Below are 24056 nucleotides of genomic sequence, written 5' to 3'. Positions count from 1 at the left end.
AATGGAGGTAATCAGTATTTTTTGACTTTCATTGATGATTATTCCAGAAAGTCTTGGGTATATTTCTTGAAAAGGAAATCTGAGGTGTTTGATATTTTCAAAGAGTTCAAAATTCTTGTTGAAAGACAGAGTGGACACTATATTAAAGTTCTCAGATCCGACCAAGGTGGCGAGTTCACATCCGATCTGTTCGAAAAGTTTTGCAAAGAGCATGGAATCGTTCACCAGGTTACACCTCCATATACTCCTCAACTGAATGGTGTTGCTGAAAGGAAGAACCGGACAATTCTTGATATGGCGAGGAGTATGATCAAAGGGAAGGATTTACCCCGAGAATTCTGGGCTGAAGCTGTCGCAACAGCAGTATATCTCTTGAATCGATGTCCAACCAAAAGTGTTCGCAACATGACACCTGAAGAAGCATGGAGCTCGTTCAAGCCCAGTGTTGCACACCTCAGAGTTTTTGGCTGCATTGCCTACAAAACAAATCTTGGAGAAGTTCAAAATGGAGTCTTGCAATCCCGTTAATACTCCCGTGGAGATTGGTCAAGAATTGAGGAAGCATGATGGTGAAGCAGAGGTAGATCCAACTTACTTCAAAAGCCTGGTTGGAAGTCTACGATATCTAACGTGCACTAGGCCCGATATTCTCTATGGAGTTGGACTAATTAGCAGGTACATGGAAACGCCGTCACAGTCTCATTTGAATGCAGCCAAGAGGATTTTGCGCTATATTAAAGGTACGCTAAATGAAGGTATGCTCTATCCCTCTAATCAAGATGTTAAGCTTATTGGTTATTCGGATAGCGATTGGGGAAGAGACTTAGATGAAAGAAAAAGCACTACCGGCTACTGTTTTTATATTGGAGATGCTGCCTTCACTTGGTCGTCCAAGAAGCAAGCTATAGTAACACTCTCAACCTGTGAAGCTGAGTATGTTGCAGCAAGTTCAACGGTGTGCCATTGCATTTGGTTGAGAAATTTACTAAGTTTTCTGGGATTCGCGCAACAAGGCCCGACGGAGATACGTGTTGATAATAAATCTGCAATAGCACTTGCAAAGAATCCGGTGTTCCACGAAAGAAGTAAGCATATCGATACTCGTTATCATTTCATTCGGGAGCACGTGAACCAAAATGATGTGGAGTTAGTATACTGCAAGTCACAGGATCAAATTGCAGACATATTTACAAAGCCACTAAAGCAGGATGTGTTTAGAAGATTGAAATTTATGCTCGGCATGAAGACATTGAAGAATTGAGCTTAAGGGAGGATGTTGAGTTTATTAAACTCAATTGCTTCAAGATTAAGAAAATGACGAAGCTGCTGCATCACCACCTCGTAATAGTGGTGAAAATTTTGTGATTTCTCATGGCTAAAAAGATGCTTACAAGTCCTCTACGTCATATAGTGGAAGAATAGTTATTTGTTCATGGTCAAAATGAAGCCACAAATCCAATATGTAATAGGCGGTGGAATTTATGGTTAACATGTGATGGCCTTTCTAATTAAGCTAATCATGACACGTAGTGGAGATGTGTATACTAGGTAGCTAGTTTATCAATCTCCAAAAATCTATAAATAGGTGTAGTTATAGTTCATTGTATCATAAGGATCAATCATAAGAGAAAAAGAAAATGTAGTGAATGAGATTTTGTAGTGCTGAAGCACTTTGATTGTATTTTGTAATCCTTTTGTGAGAAGCCTATAAATACTTATCATCCATATTTCATTCTTGTTGAGTGCTCCTCTGTTGTGTATCAAATTTCCAACAGTTTCGGCATGGGAGGCAGCGTGGCGGCAGAGGTTTTGGCGGGTTCCTCACATGGAACCAATTCCCTGGGGGGTTTCCTTCATTCTCTAGCGGCTACATTGCGGTCCCTTGGCCGTACTCTACGTTCCAAGGCGGAAGCGGCGGGTTCTCTCCCTTATATCAAGATGCAAGCATTGAAGCACCCGTTTGATGTCGTTGTACGTTGGGCTGACGCAACCAACCCCAGAGTAAAAAATGAGTACGTTATGGTCATGAATACGATGAAGCGCATATGGGGTTGCCAATCAATGATGATGCAGAGGGTGCTGGGGTTGATGGGGAGGACTCCAATGAGTGAGCCGGGCGGGCGTGTTGAAGCTGGTAGAAGGTTATTTTTTTTTCGAATTTTAGTTGAAGTTTTTTTTTAATGAAGTATGTTTGAGTTTTTCTCATTTTTTTCTCTAATTAATTTCGTATTTATTGTTTTATATTTGATAAACACCAATAGTTAAAATGATTTGAATGGGAGGGCTGTGAGGTTGGCTGATAATATGGCTGGACAAATTTTTCGGAGGGCTGTGAGAAGGCTTATTATACTGTGAATGCCCTAAGATACACAATTGTTCAAGTAAGAGAGAAGTATAAAGAAAATAAGTATTGCTAATGGAGAATGAGTCCCGCCTCATTTCAGAGAAAAAAGTTTCCAAATTTAGAAAGTTTATATATTCTCGTGGGACAACTAACAATGAAAGAATGCATATTTTTGTGTGACAGAAGGAGCATTTTTTTCAGTTACGTCAATTTGAAAGAATGTAAGGGTTACCCTAAGTTTAAAAATGTATTTAAATTAATAAAATGTAATTAGATAAATATGGAGTTATAAATCTGGCGAGGGGCTAGGCCTGCTTATTCGACTAGTCCGATTCTAACTTGACCAATTTACGGGTTAACTGGTTTCAAATTTTCAGTAAATACTGGAATCGAAACCAGAATCGATGTGTAATTTTAATATGAATTTATTTATAATTTTAAATAATTAAATACTAAAATAATAATAATCCAATATCTAAAATATAACAAATAATACGTAAAATTCAAATAAATACAAAAAAAATACAAACCAATAATAGATTAATATTCATGTATGGGTAAGACTTACTAGGTATGCCAACTGTAGTACTATTTTGTAAAAAATCTTTAAATGAATACAAATAGCAGGCTACACTAGTTTACGTTGATAATTCTTTTATTAAAAAAAGAATTCTAAAATTTAGCAGTAACTTTTTTAAAGGAGTTTTGAAATTGAATTTCATTTTTCCTTTATTTGGCTAAACAAATATTCAATAGAATTTCGAATACTAATTGATCTTGTTATGACTTTTTGGTTTGAAACAGAACAATTAATGAATTATTCACAAACATGTTAAAATCATATGTTAAATGAATTGTTACGTCGAATTTTTTATAATGGTAAATTTCTATCATATCAAATGACATTGTAGTTGTATAAGCTCTTTTGGGGATGAAAAATAAACTTATGATGTCCTATTCTAGTCCATCAACATTGGATTGGGGAATTAAGTTTAGATTCAAAACATCACGGTTTAAATATTTTAAAAACTTTAGAAAACAGAGCTCACAAATTTAACATGGTTTAAATCTAAATATCGCTCAGAATTTCAAATTATTTTATTTCAATTCAATATAAATTCGATTAAGTTAGATTTATTAGTATATTAAATTATAAAAAAAATATAAAATTAAATTGTAATCCTGTTTCGGTTTGGAACCGATCGGTTCCGGTTAAAATCGGAACCAGTTTTTTTTTTTTTCCTAAAATTTGAAACCGGTACCTGAATTAAACTGATTTTTTATTTCCCGGTTCACTTAATCGGCAGGTTCCAATTCCAGTTTCGTTTAATCGAAAATCAAAGTACCGTTTAAGCAATCCTACCAGGGGCCATATGTGTGCTCTAACGCTGTTGGGCCGGGCCGCAACTCGCGAGTCCCGGCCCGATTTTAGCGTTGAAGGGGGGAGAGTCACGGCCCGGGATGGTCCCGGGCCCGCAGTTCCATCCTTGGGCCGTCGGCTCAGGGTTATATGCATCGGGACGGGCCGCAAACCCCCAAAATTTTTCTTTTTTTTTTTCTTTTTTTGATTTTTTTCCCATTTTATTATATCCATTTCTTCAACATTCTTCCACCAATTTCTCCATTTCTATCTTCTAAATTATTTTAATATTTGTTCTAGGATGTAATTTTTATTTTCTAGGTCTTAATAATTTTTTTTTTCTAGGATTTGTAAAATTTTTCCTCGGATTTTTAATTTTCTATTTTTCGATTGCACAATGAATTTTCCCAGTTTTAATTGTTCAACGTATTCTATTTTACGATTAAAATATGTAGTTGTGAATAGTGCAAATGAATAGTTGTGGCCTGAGTTGTGATCCGAGTTGTGGCCTGCGGGGTTAATGGAGTTGTGGCCTGAAACCCCTAATTTAAGGGAATGATGACGTGGAGGGAACTTGCGGCCCAAATCCGGGACGGGGTCAAGGATGCTCTAATTCATCTATAATGGATATCCGAAAGTACGTTGTCGAAATATATATCTATATTATATGAAAATTGAATTTATTACTCCTGATTCACATCCAAACATAATATAGATTCTAGAATCTTCCCGCCACGTCACACTCTTCCTTCACCGCCTCATTTTATTTTGAAGTAGATTAGATATTAAGTTATTTGACTCGACCTTTAATAAGTCAGCAAATCTCAATCTTTTAATGTTTTTACGTTTCTGCCACTACGTTGTTTAATCTAACTTTTTAATGGAGGTCATTTTTGTCTAATTACCTCATCAATCATCACACTCATAAATAAATCACTCTCTCGCAATATATCCGTTGATTGGTCACAGCTTGTTCTTATCTCACTCACCATACCAAATTAATTTGAATTTAAATCAGCTACGAAATCCACATTTAATTCCATAGTTTTGAATTTGGAACTGATAATAAAAAGAAGCAATTCTTTTTTACTTGCCATATTAAATTTCAATGAATGCAGTATACCTGCCATATATAAATAATAGACCGACTTATAAAATTCTCGAAATTTACTAGAATCGAGAAAAATTAAAAGATTATATAAAAATACAAAAAGGCCCACCAAACAAACCCTAATCTCTTCAACCCGCCGAAACAAACCCACCACTCCGCTTTTCCCTCATCTCCCCTCTTCTTCTCTGCATCTATTCTCTCCGGTTCCTTTTCCTACGGATCTTCCTATTCCTCTTCTTCTCCGTCTTCTTCGTGTTTAACTTTTCTGTAATTTATCCCTCAAAAACTAACTTATAACCCTTAACTGGATCTGTTGTATATTAATATTGGCCGTCCGATCTGTCATCGTTCCAGATCTGAGACGAGGATCGTCACGGAAGAAGAATCATGGTGGTGAACGGGAGGCCGACGAAAAGGCTGGTGAAGAGACGAGTCACTGCGGATCTCAGTGATTTCCTCACGTTCCCGAGCGCCGGTGATCTAGAATCTCCGGCGGCGGCCAGGCCGTTTAGGACCACGGTCAGGGCGTTCCTGACGCAGCACGCGACCCTCCCTCCCCCTTCCTCGCTCTTCCCCCACCTGCTTACCTGGCAGATCCTCTTCCGCGTAGGCGACCTGGCAGTAGACGACGGCGGGCCTGCCATCGTCTGCCTTGACGTCGTGGAAGAGGATGTTGCCAGATCCAGATCCGTTTATTGCGACCAGTGTCGCGTTGTTGGTGAGTTCTCAGCACCGAGTCAGGCGCGCTGACTCAGTTGATTTTTTAATTCTTTGCCGTGCCAGTGCTAATTCCGGATTTTCTTTTCGTTAAGTTATTTTTAAGAATTGAAAGTTTAAGCGCTCGTTTTTGGTAAAGAAGAAAACACAAGCTAGAAAGTAGAAATATTCGTATTTTAGGTGGGGTGAGTTTTAGCGGATTAGTGGAAAACGGATGCATTTTTGGAGTGGTATTATTATTATTTTTTATTTTTTTAATTTTTATGAATGAAGATAATTACTCCCTAAAACTCATTTCATAATTCCGAGGCGAATATATTAATATTAAATAAGATTATAGGTGGAAGTGGGACCGACCAGTTATGTGCCTAGGTGGGAAGCTAATATCATAGTGCCGGCCCACTGCCCAATAAATTAAATCCCATATAATTAAAATAAATAGAAAACAAAATTAAAGAGAAGTGTGCTAGTGGGCCAGTCGCCTTTGCGATGTGTTTCCCTTGTTTTTTTTTTAATTCCGAAATTCCTAATTGATGCTGTCTTTTCCTAAACTACCCCTCCATCATCTGTGGTCAACAAGCGTGCACTATGAGGTCAGAAGTGTCTTTTATCCGGTCTTTAATTTATCCGGTAGTGACGAGTCACCAACATAAAACGTGTAGCTTCTCTATTAAGGCGAAGATTGACTTTCGCCCTACGATTCTGTTCGCGCCTAGTTATTTACCTTATTTAATTAATTTATTTATTTATTTTGATTAATGTAATCGTTAATTGAGAGTACTATAATGATTAATTACGGGTTAATTTTGGGGATGAAGCCATTATGATTTGGTAAATTTGGTGATCGTGTTTTGTGTTTGTTATATTAGGATGGAGTAGCAATCCGGTAAGCGGAAAGAGGTACCATTTCATAATTAAAGCTGATGGCAATTCTATTGCTGGCTACAATAAGACGTGTGCTGGCTGTGGTGACGCTCTTCATATGACTGATTCTAGGTAGAGAGAGTCTTTTCTCATGGGTTCTTTAATATGTTTTCATTGGAAGAGTTACTGATTGGGGGGGGAAAATAGCGTTTTGAGTTGCTCTGATTTTGAAAAGATTGAATTTTTAGTGTATATATGCTGCTAACTTGTTCGCTATTTCTTTTAAATGACAGTTTTACTGATCTCGTTTATCCAATTTGGGAGTATAATTGGGGGATTCTTGGTTGAGCCTATTGTTTTAATATTATGATTGTTTTTCTAGATGCAAGTCATGCGGTCATGTAATGACAACGGAAGATGTCGAAGACTGGATGTATCAGCAGCTGGACAATACAACACATCTGTTGCATGGCGTCATTCACGCGAACGGCTATGGCCATCTTCTTAGAGTAAATGGTAGAGAAGGTGGGTCCAGGCTTCTTTCGGGACGACATATAATGAATTTCTGGGATAGGCTTTGCAAAATGCTTGGAGTCAGGTGAGAATTTCTGGGATAGGCCGTAGCTGATTTATTCAGCTCTGGGCTTATTCTTTTGTCATACAGTACTGTAGGGGACTCACACATCTACCTTTATGGATGAACAGAAAGGTCAGCGTCATGGATGTGTCGAAGAAGAATGGTCTGGAGTTCCGATTGCTTCATGCTGTAGTTAACGGCCATCCATGGTATGGAGATTGGGGCTATCACTTTGGCGCGGGAAGTTTCTCCTTGAATCTGGACGACTATAAGATGGCAATTGAGAATCTTTCTTCTCTGCCGTTGTCATTGTTTCAAGCTCAAGGAAGGAAAGCTCGTACGCGCTTGCAGGACTTGATATCATTTTACCAGTCCATATCTGAACGTGAGCTAGTAAACATCCGAGACCTGTTCAGTTTCCTGATGGGTATGATTCATGACCGCCGTCAGTTTTCTGCAAGGGAAGATGAATCGCCTCGCAAGAAACTTAAGACTAGTTACTCGAGGGCTTTGTGTTCTTGGACTATTGATGACGTAAGGCGTGTGGAAGAAGCTATGTTCAAAGTGTTACGTGCTGTTAGTGGATCCACCTGGGTGAGTTGGCGTGCTCTTAAAGGTGCTGTTTGCAGAGTAGGTTCACCGGAGCTTTTAGATTACTGCCTTAAAGAACTTAAGGGGAAACAGGCAGCTACCGGCATGGTAGTTGCTGCTCGGTGCATTTCTGACTCTGGTGCCATGGAGTACCGGTGAGCAAATTTGAACTTTGCCCTACTTGATTGCGCTGTATATCTTTGTTACTCATGTTTCTCTGTTCTCTACAGACTTGAGCCAGGAAGTGCATCCGTTCCAGCCAGCACATGTTTGAACAGCTTCCCCATGGCAAACCAGCCATCTGATGAACGACTTGTGGGGGATCTCAAGTATTTTTATGATTGTCTTCTCCAGCCTGAAGCAATGGTACTTCACGTGCCTGTAGCTAAAAGAGATGTTGCAGTTAGCTCTGTCACGAAGATTCTTGATTGCAAGCAGTTCGTGAAGGACTACCTCCCAGGACATTTCCTGCCAGTTTCAAAGGAAAACGCAGTGCAGGTACTGTGTGAGGTTGATCTGATGGAACAACCTGAAGAATATAAAAACCATAATCCTCCGCCAGAGTTACTTGTATTATCACCAGATGCCACGATTGCTGACTTGAAGGTCGAAGCAATGAGGGCATTCCAAGATGTGTATCTGATGATGAGAAGGTTCCAAGCGGAGGAGGTGGTTGGTTATGGGGGTGTTGATGAATCGACTCAGATCAGACTATTGCTAGGGTCGAGGGAGTCTGTGCGGATCCGGGGGAAGTTCCACGGGAAAAATGGTCTGAGTAGGTATAGAATGGAAAGGGGTCTAGAGAGATGGATAGTGGACTGCTTATGTGGTGCAAAGGACGATGATGGGGAGAGAATGCTGGCATGTGACGTGTGTGGGATATGGCAGCACACTAGATGTTCGGGGATCCCTGACTCGGATGGTGCTCCGGTGAAGTTCTGTTGCCACAGATGTAGAGGCAGGGGCATGAACAAGGGAAATGGGCAATGCAGGGAACAAGTGGTGGATAATGTTTTTGTTGATGTCGCCGCTGGTATGAGCACTGGGGTTATATAATCTGTAAATAAAAATGTTTTTGATTTCCCCAAGCAAGCAAGGTCTGGTGAGATGTGTATATATATATGAAGAGGGCCTTTGTAATGAAATTCCATGAGCTCTATGGCATTTTCCAGTTTCAGAAATGGAGTTGTGTATATTGTTGCGTCCTTTCTTTGCTTTGCCTTTATTATGCTTACACTTAAACGTTGCGTTCGTGTATATGAAAACCTAATAATCTTTAAAAAAAGATTTGTGTTATATCTTGGTAACATTTTCTTCATCCTATTAAATCATTTGTGATCAAATTCGTATAGGAAGTAACAAGTTTACGAAGATGATATTGATCAATAACAAGTTCAAATTAATTATATTAAACCCAGCGGAAGTACTATTTATAACCGATTTCTCTGAATGCATATCGTGCTAAGATGAAGTGCATATTGAAGGAATAATCCTCAATTAGTATTACTTCCATCTCCCTTATAAATAGGGACTTTGAAGACTGAGTTTTAGTGCAAAATTGATAAAACATTAAAGAGAAATTCTACCTCCCTTATAAATAGGGACCGGAGATTTTAGAGTTTGTGAAATTGGTAAATATAAAAGAGAGCAAAAGAAAAATAAAATTTGAAGTATTGTCAATGTGAACAAATTTAATTTATAATAAAGAAAAACTTATCAAAAATAAAGTTAACTAATTTTATTAAATGAACCAAAATGACAAAATGAGTGAGAATAGAACTTACAATAAAGAAAAACTTACAAAAATAAAGTTAATTAATTTTATTAAATGAACCAAAATAACTAAATGAGCCTATTGTTCGAGGAAATATTAAAAAATGGGCAAATTGCCAAAAAGTTAGGCCAATTTTGGTTAATCTCGCAACATTAAAAATAACAATTGTACCTTTGATATTTTTCTTAATTATTCGATGGTGAAATTTTAACATATTATATGTCTAAATTTATTGACCTAACATGTATATATATTAAATAAAAGATACGACTGACTAGGGTTGTGATCAATTGAGACTTTTTAGCCTAATTGAGAATTGAAATGCATTATCAGCCACTCATTTTTATTAAATGAGTGGTCCAGAATTTGCCACATGATTTTTAGATTAATTAATTATGAAGGGGCAAAATGGTAATTTCATGGTACATTTTAATTTTTAAATTTTTTTTTGTCAACTACATATACAATTCATGTCAACTACACACATATAATGTCAACTATAAGTTGTTGACATTTGATGTGAAGACTATTGACATTTGATGTGCAGACTATTGACGATAATACCTCCGAGTTGTTATAATCTACTTGCAGTTGACATTTCGAAAATGTTATGGATGAGTGGCTGAAAATGCATCTCAATTCTCAGTTAAGCTAAAAAATCTCAACCTAACTAGATCCTGACTCATTAAGTGTTTTACAAAACTTCATTTAAGTAACTGTACGTTTTGTTCGTATAATATTTTCAGTCTGCCATATTCATTCATAATTTCTCTCATGAGAAGTTATAATAGTATTCAGTAATTTTTAAAAAATTGTGGAATTGACAAGAATTTAATATAAATCGAGTGTTATTTTTTGATAATTTGCCCAAAAGAAATTAAGTTGAGAGTACAATGCTAATGCTAGAATAAATCAATTAGTAGAATTGAAGGATTCGATTAATTGATGGTTGTTGGTGGAGACGAGTTCTTTCCACTTGAAATTATATGGAAACCAGCTATGAATTTGACTTTCTCTACACACAAGCATTTTTCATTTGTTGCTTTTATCTAAATTGAACTACTCGAGCACTTTGTCCATCTTTTTTTAAGAAACAACAAGTCAAATTTGGCACACTAAGCTTTTATTCCTTAATATGCAGATTGATTTATGCACTAGCACATTTACGCAATATAAAAATCCTACACGAACACGTATAAAATTAGTGAGTTTAGATCAAGGTTTATGAATTTGGGTCTTTATCGAATCGACCCAATAATAATTCGATGATTTCGGATTGAGTTAGGATAACCCATTAAGTAATGATATTATTATTTTCAAAACATTAAGCTTTAATTTTTTATTTAGATTCAAATCATAATACAATGTTAATCATATTATATCATATTTTAATTGTATGATACTATAAGATTTTATTGTCTATCAAGTTTTAATTGTGTAATATTAGGTTCTGTAGTTCCAGAGTCGTGTTAACTCGAATTGTATCGTATCTTTATTGATAGAGCTGAAAATTTTCGACATGACACGAACATGCGAAATTAACTGGTTCGTGTGAAGCCTTACTGGTGATCTTATTGGGTCGACTGAATATAAATCCAATAATTTTGAGTTGGATTTGGATTATGCCTTAATGGATTGGGTCGATATTGGTTTGAATCGATATCATGTTGACCCGATAACGACCCAACTTGCACGATTGTCATACCTAGTCTATTGTGCATTTTCATTTCCAATCATTATGAAATGACTATGCCATGGAGGCAACTAGTGAAGCAATTAAGATTTTGTAATTGGAATTAGTGCTCAAAATCTTTTTGGGCGTCCAATCAACTTTTCACATGCATGTCCATGCGCACTAGCTCCGGGTTCTACTATATTCTATATATATCGATGACATGCATGTATATGTAGAGGTGTAACCATTAATTAATAATCTTGCTTGTTTTCAATTCGAAAATGGTGAGTCTCAATCTAGTATTTGGGGTTATATTTGTAATGAAGTACATGATTGTAAATGGATGGATTTATGGGATGGCAAATGGGTTGAGCATGAACTACTACCTCATGACATGCCCAACTGCTGATATTATCATAAGGAATGCTGTCCAAACAGCTCTCCAATCTGATCCTACTTTTGCTGCTGCCCTTGTTAGGATGCATTTCCATGACTGCTTTGTACAGGTCACTCTCTTAACTCTTTTTCACTCGTTCATTAATTAGCTATGCTCACTTAGTTGGTAAAACGTTTTCTTTCTCTGGCGTATGGTGCAGGGGTGTGATGGATCAGTACTGATCGATTCGACAAAGAGCAACACGGCAGAGAAAGACTCACCCGCGAATTTAAGCCTGAGAGGGTACGAAATAATCGATGCCGCTAAAGAAGAATTGGAGAAACAATGCCCTGGTGTTGTTTCTTGTGCTGATATTGTTGCCATGGCTGCAAGAGATGCTGTTTTCCTGGTATGCATTTTTTTTTCTAATCATCATTTAATGTAGAATTGATAAAGTGATAGAGAGAAAGAAAAATTATGCTAGTAGAAAATGACACGTACCTCGTAGAGAAAGAACTTTCCTAAAATGGACTGTTTCTAGCTATTAGGAAACGGTCCAAAAAGGAAAGAATTTCTATTTTTAGAAAACGGAGGAATAATATGATTATGAACTGTGCAGGCTAGTGGTCCATTTTATGAGATTCCTAAAGGAAGAAGAGATGGAACAAGATCAAAGATAGAAGACACCATCAATCTACCCTCACCAACCTTAAACTCTTCCCAACTTATCACCTTCTTCGGCAACCGTGGCTTCACTGCCCAGGATATGGTTGCTTTATCAGGTAAATTCATAACAACGGAGTACTATTTTGTTAGATATTTATATGCTGAGGCAGACCTCATACAAATTCTTGTCTTACAGGAGGGCACACGCTGGGTGTGGCAAAATGTTCGTCTTTCAAGTCCCGGCTGGATGCAGCGGACCCCACTATTGAGACTTCCTTCGCCAAGACCCTGTCCAAGACGTGCGCCACTGGGGATGACGCGGAGCAGCCCTTTGATTCGACCAGAAACACCTTTGACACTGACTACTTCAGCGCCCTGCAGAGGCGGGCAGGAGTCCTCTTCTCTGACCAGACGCTGTTTGAATCTGCAGCAACTCGAGGACTCGTGAATAAGTACGCCTTCAACCGAGCCTTGTTTAACATGGATTTCCAGCGAGCCATGATTAAAATGGGACAGTTAGATGTCAAGGAAGGTTCCGAGGGAGAGATCAGAAGTAACTGTCGCATCATCAATTAAATTCATCTATATATTCGACCAAACAAGAACATCTTAGTTTCCTCCTATGTTCTGTGCAATGTAATGCATATGTATCTATAGTCAAGATTACAGGTTTCTAGCTTTCTTCGAGCATGTCATTCAGCTAACTAAAATTAAAGGACTCCAAATGACAAACAACAATTATAGCAACTCATTTCAAATAACTGTAGTACTATAACCAAACTTGGAATTCAAATTTCTTGTTTGTCATCATATATTACAACACATAACATCCACCAGCAACAAATTACCTATAAAGAATCTAGTAACCATATGACGTTCTCCTCATCATCCTCATGAATTCATCGGCATTTACTTCACCATCACCTGCGAAAATCATGGGAGAATGATCACAATTAACCACCTAAATTCAAAAGAAATACAAGTAGCATCTCATGTCTAGCTGGAGGAAAATATTTAGAGAGCAAACTTACGATCACGATCTGCTTCATCAATCATGTCCTGTATCTCTTTCTCGGTGAAATTTTCACCCAACTCTTTGGCTATGCGCTGAATATCTGCAGTAGAGATCTTGCCCTGCACTCAGACGATGAACACCTATTCATGAGGATAAAGACTGAATGAAATTTAAGACACCCGAGAAACTCACACTTTTATCTTGGTCAATAATGTGAAAAGCTTTCATGAGTTCTTCTTTGGTATCCCTTTCTCCAAACTTGGCTGTCATCATGTGACAAAATTCATCAAAGTCAATTGCACCACTGCCATCCTTGTCAACTTCAGCTATCATTCGAGTAATTTCCTGTGGTAAAAAGCAAGAAATTTTCAGACAATAGGACATTTTCATCCTGGACAAGTAACATGATAATTGTTATACTACAATCACAGATAGAAGAACTGGTCATTACCTTTATCATTTGGTTCATTCCATCCAATATCAGGGGTGAAAAAGATAAATATGCTAAGTAACTTTTAGGTGAAATGTATCAATTACAAATTATTAAGCATTACAAAGCACCCCACTACGACCAAGATGGCAAGATACAGTCAGCTAAATGATTCGATCATCAGAAATTCTTGGATAATTAAGATAAAGAATATAAAGATCAAAGTCTTAAATGTATTAGATAGCCACTGAGCCTCTCTGATGGTTCATAAAAGGACGATAAAAACTTAATCCTTGAAGTACGCTTGTGCCACTACAGAAAATATACAAGCTCCTGCATTTCCTTGGTCAAATTGCTGATAAAAGGGCAGCATTTATGGACTATATTGTTGAAGCAAAACTGTATATTATGCTCTACTCCTAAAGTATATGCACATAACTCATAGCACTTTAGAGAATTTAACAGTAGCACAGATTTTAAAAATAAGTCATTACCTCTTCAGACATTTCAAAACCAAGAGCCCTGTAAAGTCACAACATCATGGTAAGTAATAACTCATCAACTTAAAATTACATCTTAAACTCCACTCCCCCCACACAAATAAAAAGAAGGAAGAATACCTCATTGCAACGTTCAACTCTTTTGCATCAATTGTTCCTGCGTGCAATGAAGTTGAAGAAATACAACCATTAAGAATGGATAACTGTATTGATGACAAATTCATTTGCTCTGGAACTGCCATTACCAGATCCATCAGTATCAAAAAGTTCGAAAGCTTCTTTAATCTCCTGCTTTTTCTGTTGAGTTAACCCCTGCTGGCGTCCTCTAGGTTTGTCTCTCCTGGACATCCCTCGGTAAAGAGCAGACTGCGATAGGTGAATGTCAAATAGAATCATACAAGGGTCTGGAGAAGGACAAAACCAGAAAGAAAGAACAAGAAGGGAGAGATTTCTAGGATTCTAGAATGATAGGGATCATATATGCTCAAAATCTGTACTTCTAAATCCCATTGTATCCACTTCTACTTACGAAAGTAAAAAATAATCTAAGAAGTCAACACGATCCAACTTCCATGAATTCTCTTACTTTATCCAATCTCCAACCACATACTCAAGTGCTTTCATCCCCATTTTTGCTCAAATACATGAACTTCATTTAACTCTTTTTGTCAGTAGAATCAATTTTTATCTACTTCTGATTTCCGAATGATAAATGTTAAAGCTAAAGCAGGACATACTACAAATAATAAGATTTGACTGCTAAAATAAGTTCCTTTTCCAGCTGTAGTTTTAGTTGAATTATGTTTTATTCAAATATTTGCCACTAAAATAAGTAGGCAATAACTAAACAAATATCTTTGCTCATAAGAACTTGATTATGCATACAACAAACGACTCAACAATATCACCGAATAAATACCAGCAGCCACATTAACATAAACACCTCTCATATCAATAGAAAGATGGCAAAAAAAAGTAAAACAAGCTGAATTCTGGATTTAGTTACAGCGAATTTTTTATAGGTGATCAAAATAATTTTTCAATGGTTTAATTAAGCTCAAGATGGATGATATTGCGAAACTGAAAGAGGTTATGACAGGGAGCCATGTAGTCTGCTAGATAAAGAAACCATGCCCTTGGAATGAAGACTATCTTTTGGTAACAAACAATATGTTAGCCAATTGAACTACGAAAAATATGTTCTAGTTCATACACAATTGCATTCAGTTTAACCAATGATTCCATTGTCTAACCTCCCTTCAGGTGGTAACAGACACACATTGTTTAGAAAATGGCCCAACCAAGAAAAGCTGCAATTACAGGAACTATCTACCCAAAAAGTTGGAAACTGAAGAAGCCTAATACTCACAATCAGCAAAATCGCGAACCATATAAAAGAGAAATTTCCAGATGTTGACTTGGTTGACCTAGACGCTCGTATCATGGAAATCCAGAAAATGTATGTTTCATAGTATTTCCCAATATACGGCTCTCCATCTTCGTTTACAAGAAATTGAAAAGGTCGATCTTGATTCATGAAATAACATTTTTTACAAAAATCATGGGCATAAGGAAAACGACTGAAACAACATACTACAATTCATCAAGAGACGGCGCTCAATTATCATAATCAAATTCAATCCAATCAAACACACACGCTTAAAGGAAGGGAAATTAGAGAAAACCATGAAAATTGATAAGTAATGAATGACTGATTGATTGAAAGAACTGGAACCGTTACCATATCGATTTGCAAAGGAAGACGAACTTGATCCCCAGCTCCTGAATGAAGGTTTTATCGTTTGAACTTTGAAGAGAAAATGGAGAGTAAAAAAGGTACAAAGATTTTAGATAAAGCGAAACTCCAGGGGTTATAAAGAAGTTTATATGAATTTGGGGGGTCTAAGTGTAATTTGGATGGGGACTAGATTACAAATTCAGAAGCTCATTTATGTCACAGTTGATTTGGAAATCGATTTCAAAAATTAATTCGAGAGAAATGGAGAAGATGAATCAAGCATTTGAGAGGATGAAAATGCTGGTGGGTATGGAAGTTGAAGATGAAGAGCAGCTGCAGCAACAGGAGTCTTCTTACATGGATGATTTCAATCGCAACTGCACTTTGTCCACCAAACAGGTGAAACCACTCATTGATTTTTTATTATTTTTTTTTTTTCTGGAATTTGCAATTGCAAATCGTAGTGTGGTGAGCTTCTTCTACTTCCTTTTGCAGAGACTGTACGGTTTTGCAATTTGCTTATCTGCTGGTATAACTTGCACGCTCTTGGTAAGTTTCCAAATCATTTTGATTATCTGAATTGAAGATGATGCAACTATCTCTTTATGCATATGATTGGGCATAGTTTTATGTCAATTTTGTCTCCCAACAGAAAATTAACAAGTTTGTATTTTTGTTTTATGCCTGACAGTCGATGCTTGTTTTCTTCCATCCTGTCAAATTTGGGATAACATTCTCTTTAGGCAATCTGCTTGCTCTTGGAAGGTCCGTGAATACTATGAGCTACCTCCTCTTTACATTTTGGCATTCGCAATCACATGCTTTTTGTTATGATCTCAGCTTTTAAACAGTTGCCGTGGTGTATTGTTAGACATTGTGTTTCTGTATGTCTTGATTTATACTACAAGAGAGTTCCTATTAAGAAATTTGCATAAGATGATACGGAGATTAATTGATATTAGAACATTTCTAGTTTTTCATTTCATGGACGATCAACTGCATTTCATTCATTTGTGGATCTACCAAGATATGATGTAGCTCTTTCCACGTAGTTATTAATTGTGGTGCTGAACTAATATACGGCAGTGCCGGCAATGAAGCCATTTTAGACAACGCATTCTCGCCTACTTTCTTTGATTTTTGTAATCATTGGAGGACCATAAAGTTTTGTCACATGAGATTGACATTTCTCTGTCTTTTTCGTTCTCATTCCATGCTTGCTCTTGATCATACAATAATATAATATCCACTTATGTCACAGTTTCTGATTCCATTAAACTTTCTATGGTCATTTTCAAGTCCATCAGAAGTAAATTTTAAATGCTGACTTTGATGTTTTTGGTGGCAGCACAGCATTTCTTATTGGCCCTAAAAGACAAGTTTCAATGATGCTTGACCCAGTCCGCATATATGCTACATCAATATATATTGCTAGCATCATAATTGCTCTTTTTTGTGCTGTATATGTGAGTTTCTTATATGAAGTAGATGTTTTTATGCCATCAATTTGTAACTTCACCAATCTTTCCTTCTCCTTGACCCTAAGTGTTTCTCATTTAAATGTCACAGGTCCGGAACAAGCTATTGACGCTTCTAGCAATTGTTCTGGAGTTTGGTGCTCTTATTTGGTATGTCTGATGTATTTGTATAATTTGTGGTTAATGGTTTTCCATCATGCAAAATGAAACCTTGAGTTGCTTTAGCATATGCTCCGTACTTGGAAACATGTTGAAGAATATTTATAGAATATGGAACAAGGTTCATTGACAATTTTAAGGAAGGCCATGGTTCATGCATGTGTTGAAATGCTTTGGCGAAATGTTCTCTAGAGATATTGGTAGGTAGATGGAGAAATAGAGGCCTTGATTTCTGCGAATGCGATTGATAAGTAAAAAATGTCTCCTTCAGTCATCCCCAGCAACACTAATATCACCGTACAAGAAGCTATAGTTGCTATAGAGCGCAATATTTTGTCGTTCGTTGTGGTAAGGTAGTGACTTCTTCAGCCTGATTGCTGATACCCAAATCTTTCATGTACAGGTATAGTGCAAGCTACATTCCATTTGCGAGGGCCATGGTTTCAAAACTTATGTTAGCATGCTTCGACACTGAGTTCTAAGTCACGGCAGTCCCTGCAACAGGCTCACAACTTGCAGCTACAGAATGGATGGGGAGCCAAGTGGTTCACTGGAGAAATGGAATTTGTTGAGGTTGTTCTGATAACTCTTTGCAAAGTAGAATGTAATGGGGTGATTAGCATTTCTAATAACCGAACTGAATGTTTTGAAAAGTGAAATAGGACTCTTATTGTGGGACAGACCGAAATGAAAAAAATAAGACTCTTATTGTGGGACGAAGAGAGTAATCATGAACAAACATTTACTATCATCATTGACTTCAAACCATGCCAAATTATATGAAGAAAACAAAGTAATGGAGTATAAAGTTACGATTAACATTAATTATGATAAATAAGTCTGTAATTAAGATAGCAAGAGAATATGTTTGAAGAAGATTATTTTGAGGTGGGAATGAAGTGAAGTATTTACAGGAAGGAACGAGATAAAAGTCGCTGCACAAAACTGACTAGGATTTTGCTTTACTTGGAAATTCTGAAGTTGGCAATTTGCTAATGTACATGTGATAACACTAGAATAGCATATGTGCTATTCCAGCGGCAAAATGTAAATTACCAATATTATTCCCACAACTGGGAGTAGCACGATGCAGAAAAGTAAACAAGAAAATCAAATGAACAAATAAAAATAAACCTTTTCCATGGTATACAATAAGCTGGTTATAAGGTATGAACCAACTTATTTGTATACCATGGAAAAGGTTTATTTTTATTTGCACTGAGATATTAATAAAAAGGGATATTGACACCTAATATCATAGAACTTTTAAAAAATTAGTTTTTCCCATGAATTTTTTCATTGGTGGAAAAATAACAAACTCAAGGTAAAGTTTGTGATATTATTTGTCAATTTCAAAGTTCGTAGGAAAAATCTAACTTTTTAAAAGTTTCATGATATTAGATGTCAATATCTCTAATAAAAAGTACAATCAGGTTGCATGAAATGAGATGAATGTTTTCTTATACTCTAAAAATGTCCACAAGGCAGAACTCTCTGAAGCAATACACATTCAAGAACTCATGTAAGAACCTTTACCAAAGTTTAGGAAAATTTTGAAACAAAAGCATGCTGGGATTTAGGATAATGCTCCCTCCGGTTGTCGGAAGGGTTCACCTCATACATAGCATAATACATTTTATAATACACTACTAAATATTTGACAAGTGTATACCATTTTATGGTAAAAAAGTTATTTCTAAAAATTATTTCCTTAACTTTCTCACTGCTACTATATCTAATTAAAATAAATTTATTAACTATTGTTAAAAAAATATCGCAGGTCAAATTTTACCCTTTTAAAAAGATTTATATAGAAAAGTGTAATTTTTACGAATTCCAAAAAATATAAAAATGTAAAAAATTTCCCTTTTTATTTCTTTTTTATTTTATTACGATGATTTACTTTTTAATATTATCACTAAAGAACATTAGTCGCTCTTATATAAAATTGTAATAAATAAAGCTTGACCAAATACTATGTTTTTTATATAGCTACTATCTCTATATAAAATAATATAACATTTTATTATATATATTCTATAAAAATAATTGCAAAATTTTAATAAGTTAGAAAAGGTTGACATAATTAATTAGTTGACTATGTTTTTCTAAAATTCGGTCTCATTATAATAGAATCTAACTTATTATGTCAAACTTTTATTAACAATTAAAATTTTGAAATTATTTCTATGGAGTACTATATTTTGTATGTATATTATTTTATATTTTGATAATATTTATATAAAACATGAAATTTGGTCAAATTCTAGTTAATTACATCTTTTACGGATATTAACAATTAAATAATCTCAATAAAATTAGAAAAGAAATAAAAAGGAAAATTTTTAATTTTGTTGGAATACATTAAAAAATTTAATCTTTTTATATAAATATTTTGAAGTAAATAAAATTTGACTTATTAAATATTTTTAACAACATACGTAACCTCTTTGATTAATATAATAAGCAAAAGTGCATGAAATAACAAAAGTATTTTAATTAGATATAGTAGTGAGAAAGTTAAGGAAATAATTTTTAAAAATAACTTTTTTACCATAAAATAGGATACACTTGTCAAATATTTAGTAGTGTATTATAAAATGTATTATGTTATGTCTGAGGTGATCACTTCCGATTTGACAAGTGTATACCATTTTATGGTAAAAAAGTTATTTCTAAAAATTATTTCCTTAACTTTCTCACTACTATATCTAATTAAAATACTTTTGTTATTTCATGCACTTTTGCTTATTATATTAATCAAAGAGGTCACGTATGTTGTTAAAAATATTTAATAAGTCAAATTTTATTTACTTCAAAATATTTATATAAAAAGATTAAATTTTTGAATGTATTCCAACAAAATTAAAAATTTTCCTTTTTATTTCTTTTCTAATTTTATTGAGATTATTTAATTGTTAATATCTGTAAAAGATGTAATTAACTAGAATTTGACCAAATTTCATGTTTAATATAACTATTATCAAAATATAAAATAATGTGCATACAAAATATAGTACTCCATAGAAATAATTTCAAAATTTTAATTGTTAATAAAAGTTTGACATAATAAGTTAGATTCTATTATAATGAGACCGAATTTTAGAAAAACCTAGTCAACTAATTAATTATGTCAACCTTTTTTAACTTATTAAAATTTTGCAATTATTTTTATAGAATATATATAATAAAATTTTATATTATTTTATATAGAGATAGTAGCTATATAAAAAACATAGTATTTGGTCAAGCTTTATTTATTACAATTTTATATAAGAGCGACTAACGTTCTTTAGTGATAATATTAAAAAGTAAATCATCATAATAAAATAAAAAAGAAATAAAAAGGGAAATTTTTTACATTTTTTGGAATTAGTAAAAGTTACACTTTTTTATATAAATCTTTTTAAAAGGGTAAAATTTGACATGCGATATTTTTTTAACAATAGTTAATAAATTTATTTTAATTAGATATAGTAGCAGTGAGAAAGTTAAGGAAATAATTTTTAGAAATTACTTTTTTACCATAAAATGGTATACACTTGTCAAATATTTAGTAGTGTATTATAAAATGTATTATGCTATGTATGAGGTGATCCCTTCCGGTGTCCGATATTTAGTGGTGTATTATAAAATGTATTATGTTATGTCTGAGTGATCCCTTCTGCTCCGCTACACAAGGGTATGCACATTCTAAATTTAGAAACTCTTTTGGGGTGAGATCCATAACTCATTAACAATATTTTTAATTACCTTTTTTTTGAATATATCTTATTTTACCAATTTACATTAAAACTTATGTCCAACTAAAAATGCATACTCTCGTAAAACGAAAGGAATATTACAAATTAGGTTACATAGATAAGCGATATTGAATTCCATGGGATTGCAAAACAAAAGTGCTAAAATCTCATTATTCGAAGTTGAATGGATTGGACCATGCACCAATTGTTAGTAAATACCCCATTCATTTTACAATAATTGTCACATTTATTGTAGGCACAAATTTTAAGAAATGTAAATAAAAGTTGATTAGAAAAGTTAGTGGAATGTGATATACTCCCTACGTCCCAAGATAAGTGACTTGTATTCCTTTTTGGGGTGTCCCACTATAAGACTATGTTTATCAGCAACCACCCAACCCAACCCAACCAACCACTTTTTCAATATTTAATTCATTTCTATCTCCTCCACATCATCTTTCACATCATCAATATTCATCCAACCCAACCACCCACATTTTCATGGTTTATCAATGACCACCCCAACCACCCAACCACACTATTATATATTTATTTTTATATTATTTTTTAATAATATTATTAATACATGAAATACTTATTATTGTAAATTTATAGAAAAACGTAATAAATGACAAACTAAAAATTATAAAAACAAACAAAAAAAAATACATTACAATAATTGAAATATGAAATTTAAAATACATAATTGGTGCTCATACATAAGATGAAAACTAGACATTCAATTGCAATTGCCGAATTTTGCCCATATATGCTCAACTAAATCGTCTCGCAGAGCTTTGTGAGCTTCTCTGTTTTGAAGTTGGGCTTTGTTTTTCATGTAAGAAGCTAGACTCGCAATCCTATTCGTAGAATATATGAAATATCTCCATCTTCATTTTGTCCAAGTCGATCTTGAATAAATTCTGCTGGATCACAATAGTTCGAATATGTGCTTCTTTCGTCTTCCACTATTGTTGAGCATAGGATTCCACTACTATCATTTGTGATCACATGGGTTGTCCTTGGATTCCACCACCACTTGTGATAGAAAATGACTTGTCATGTAATCATACTTTGATTTTCGTGATCACATGGGTTGTCATTGGATTCCACCACCACTTGTGATAGAAAATGCCTTGTCATGTAGCCATACTTTGATTTTCGTGATCACATGGGTTGTCATTAGATTCCACCACCACTTGATAGAAAATGACTTGTCATATAGTCATACTTTGGTTTTCGTGATCACATGGGTTATCATTGGATTCCACCACCACTTGTGATAGAAATGACTTGTCATGTAATCATACTTTGATTTTCTTGATCACATGGGATGTCATTAGATTCCACCCCCACTTGTGATGTCATGTAGTCATACTTTGATTGAAGGGCTTATCACATAAACTGAAATTACATAAGCAACATAAATTAAAGATTACATACTAAGCAACAGAAATTGAAGATTACACACTAAGCAACAGAAGTTGAAATTTGCATAATAAGAAACATACATTGAAAACAGATAAACTACGATCAATTCCCAAATAATTCTGCTATTAGATTGCGTTTCAACGTTTCTTCTTCTGGAGTTAAGTCCCTCCTAGCCATCAGCGGAGTAAGGATAGCTGCCTTGATGTTCCGTTCCTGAATATCACTAGCTGCTTTGATCTTCCGTTCTTGAATATCACATTCCCTTTCACGTGTAACTCTCATTTCACGCAGTGCTGCAGTGAAATCATTAGGGATTGTATATGAAGACGTTGCAACTTCTTTGCCTCTTCTTTTAGCCTTACTCTTAGCTTGATCTCTTCCGGTAGGACGTTGCAATGTTGAAGAACGACTCTCAGGAATGGAGTCAATTTGAGGTCCTCCTTCCTCACTAGTCCTCGACCTTTTTGAGCTCCCACGACTTTCTTCAAGACTATCTTCATCTGGCTGGAAACGCGTTGAACCAGTACTATTCAATTTCAATTCCCACTTAGGATTGTATCTCATCACCTCCTCAAACACCTTATGGTGAGTAAATTTTCTCTTACCATACAGTTGTTGAGCGGTTTTCTCAATGTCCTCTTTAGACTGGCCACTCGTAGCTCGATCATGCGCTTTTTTGTATGCACCAATCCACTTTGTGACATTTGTGTTGAGTCGTTTGTAGCGTTGTCTCAATGACTCTAAACTTCTTTGTTGGCCCATTCCTGGATTTTCTTTTCTTGCTTCCTCATATTGATCAAGAACCTTTTGCCATAGATGGGCATTAGTTTGGTTGGTGCCAACAACTGCATCCCTGCTCACGAAACAATAAGCAGACATTAATGACATGTCTTCTTGCTCACTCCAATCATGTGGAGTGTTTGAAGCACTCAAGTTGGTTGATGATATGGCTTGGCTTGAATGTTGGTTTTGAAATGAATTTTGGAATTGATCAGAATTTGGAAAATCATCAAAACTAGGGAAATAATCTTGAGAAGAATTAAAATTTTGGGAAGGGTTGTAGTTTTGGGAAGGATAGAAATTTGGGGAATCGGAGAATATATTATTCTCATCATCATCCATAGTTAGCAACAAAGTAAGCTTAAAAATATGAAATTTTATCAAACAAGAAGATTATAGGAGGAGGAAAGAGATATTTTTTTTTGTGTGCAAACTATAGCAAATGTGGTCTCTATTTATAGAGGAAGAAAAATTATGAATTTTGATATAATTTTTATAATTTTATAATATTTTATATTAAAGATATATTAATTTAAAAGTATATATATATCAACCAATGAGATTGTGCCATTTGGCACAATCTCATTGGATGATGAATGGAGACCGCCTGGTTGGCTTTGGACATGAGAGAGACCGCGGTCTGGTAGTGAAAATGCATTTTATTTCATTTTTTTTTATAAATGTGGGGTGAGGTGGCGGTCGACCACCCCACCGATAAACATAGTCT

The 24056-nt window shown here is 35.1% G+C and overlaps 6 protein-coding genes and 1 long non-coding RNA gene across 9 annotated transcripts; 4 read left to right on the top strand and 3 right to left on the bottom strand.

The window, feature by feature from the left end:
• Positions 1 to 82: 82 nt before the first annotated feature.
• LOC125216682 (secreted RxLR effector protein 161-like) lies at positions 83 to 1727 on the top strand. Of its 2 annotated transcripts, none has more exons than XM_048118440.1 (2): positions 83 to 1085; positions 1208 to 1727. In XM_048118440.1, exons 1-2 carry the CDS (start codon positions 506 to 508, stop codon positions 1216 to 1218), a joined length of 591 nt encoding a protein of 196 aa, XP_047974397.1. In that variant the 5' UTR covers positions 83 to 505; the 3' UTR covers positions 1219 to 1727. The 2 variants fall into 2 exon arrangements, with proteins under 2 accessions (XP_047974397.1, XP_047974396.1); XM_048118439.1 differs by having other exon boundaries at positions 1152 to 1727.
• A 3201-nt stretch (positions 1728 to 4928) lies between these two features.
• On the top strand, positions 4929 to 8770 carry LOC125214567 (PHD finger protein At1g33420-like). Of its 2 annotated transcripts, XM_048115651.1 has the most exons (6): positions 4935 to 5082; positions 5170 to 5533; positions 6402 to 6528; positions 6779 to 6994; positions 7102 to 7719; positions 7795 to 8770. In XM_048115651.1, exons 2-6 carry the CDS (start codon positions 5203 to 5205, stop codon positions 8618 to 8620), a joined length of 2118 nt encoding a protein of 705 aa, XP_047971608.1. In that variant the 5' UTR covers positions 4935 to 5082; positions 5170 to 5202; the 3' UTR covers positions 8621 to 8770. The 2 variants fall into 2 exon arrangements, with proteins under 2 accessions (XP_047971607.1, XP_047971608.1); XM_048115650.1 differs by having other exon boundaries at positions 4929 to 5533.
• A 2473-nt stretch (positions 8771 to 11243) lies between these two features.
• LOC125214568 (peroxidase 47-like) lies at positions 11244 to 12737 on the top strand. Its single transcript, XM_048115652.1, has 4 exons — positions 11244 to 11519; positions 11610 to 11798; positions 12009 to 12171; positions 12252 to 12737. Exons 1-4 carry the CDS (start codon positions 11295 to 11297, stop codon positions 12629 to 12631), a joined length of 957 nt encoding a protein of 318 aa, XP_047971609.1. The 5' UTR covers positions 11244 to 11294; the 3' UTR covers positions 12632 to 12737.
• LOC125214572 lies at positions 11709 to 12338 on the bottom strand. Its single transcript, XR_007175137.1, has 3 exons — positions 12228 to 12338; positions 11891 to 12144; positions 11709 to 11795 (listed from the first exon to the last, which is right to left on the bottom strand). It is a non-coding gene; the product is annotated as an uncharacterized LOC125214572 (long non-coding RNA).
• Positions 12738 to 12793: 56 nt separating the features above from the next.
• LOC125214571 (caltractin-like) lies at positions 12794 to 15872 on the bottom strand. The gene is made up of 7 exons (XM_048115654.1): positions 15742 to 15872; positions 14246 to 14366; positions 14121 to 14157; positions 13995 to 14022; positions 13263 to 13415; positions 13087 to 13189; positions 12794 to 12979 (listed from the first exon to the last, which is right to left on the bottom strand). The coding sequence occupies exons 1-7, from the start codon at positions 15742 to 15744 to the stop codon at positions 12915 to 12917; spliced, it is 510 nt and encodes a 169-aa protein (XP_047971611.1). The 5' UTR covers positions 15745 to 15872; the 3' UTR covers positions 12794 to 12914.
• Positions 15873 to 15901: 29 nt separating this feature from the next.
• On the top strand, positions 15902 to 18091 carry LOC125214569 (vesicle transport protein SFT2B-like). Its single transcript, XM_048115653.1, has 6 exons — positions 15902 to 16137; positions 16234 to 16287; positions 16430 to 16503; positions 17087 to 17204; positions 17308 to 17366; positions 17779 to 18091. Exons 1-6 carry the CDS (start codon positions 15952 to 15954, stop codon positions 17855 to 17857), a joined length of 570 nt encoding a protein of 189 aa, XP_047971610.1. The 5' UTR covers positions 15902 to 15951; the 3' UTR covers positions 17858 to 18091.
• Positions 18092 to 22651: 4560 nt separating this feature from the next.
• Positions 22652 to 23671, bottom strand: LOC125210456 (glutathione S-transferase T2-like). The gene has a single exon (XM_048110010.1). It carries the CDS (start codon positions 23669 to 23671, stop codon positions 22652 to 22654), a length of 1020 nt encoding a protein of 339 aa, XP_047965967.1.
• Positions 23672 to 24056: the final 385 nt, after the last annotated feature.

This window comes from Salvia hispanica, chromosome 3 (assembly GCF_023119035.1).
Source record: "Salvia hispanica cultivar TCC Black 2014 chromosome 3, UniMelb_Shisp_WGS_1.0, whole genome shotgun sequence".
NCBI lineage: Eukaryota > Viridiplantae > Streptophyta > Magnoliopsida > Lamiales > Lamiaceae > Salvia > Salvia hispanica.
Note: the sequence above shows the minus strand (reverse complement) of the source record. Positions and strands in the feature narration are given on the sequence as shown.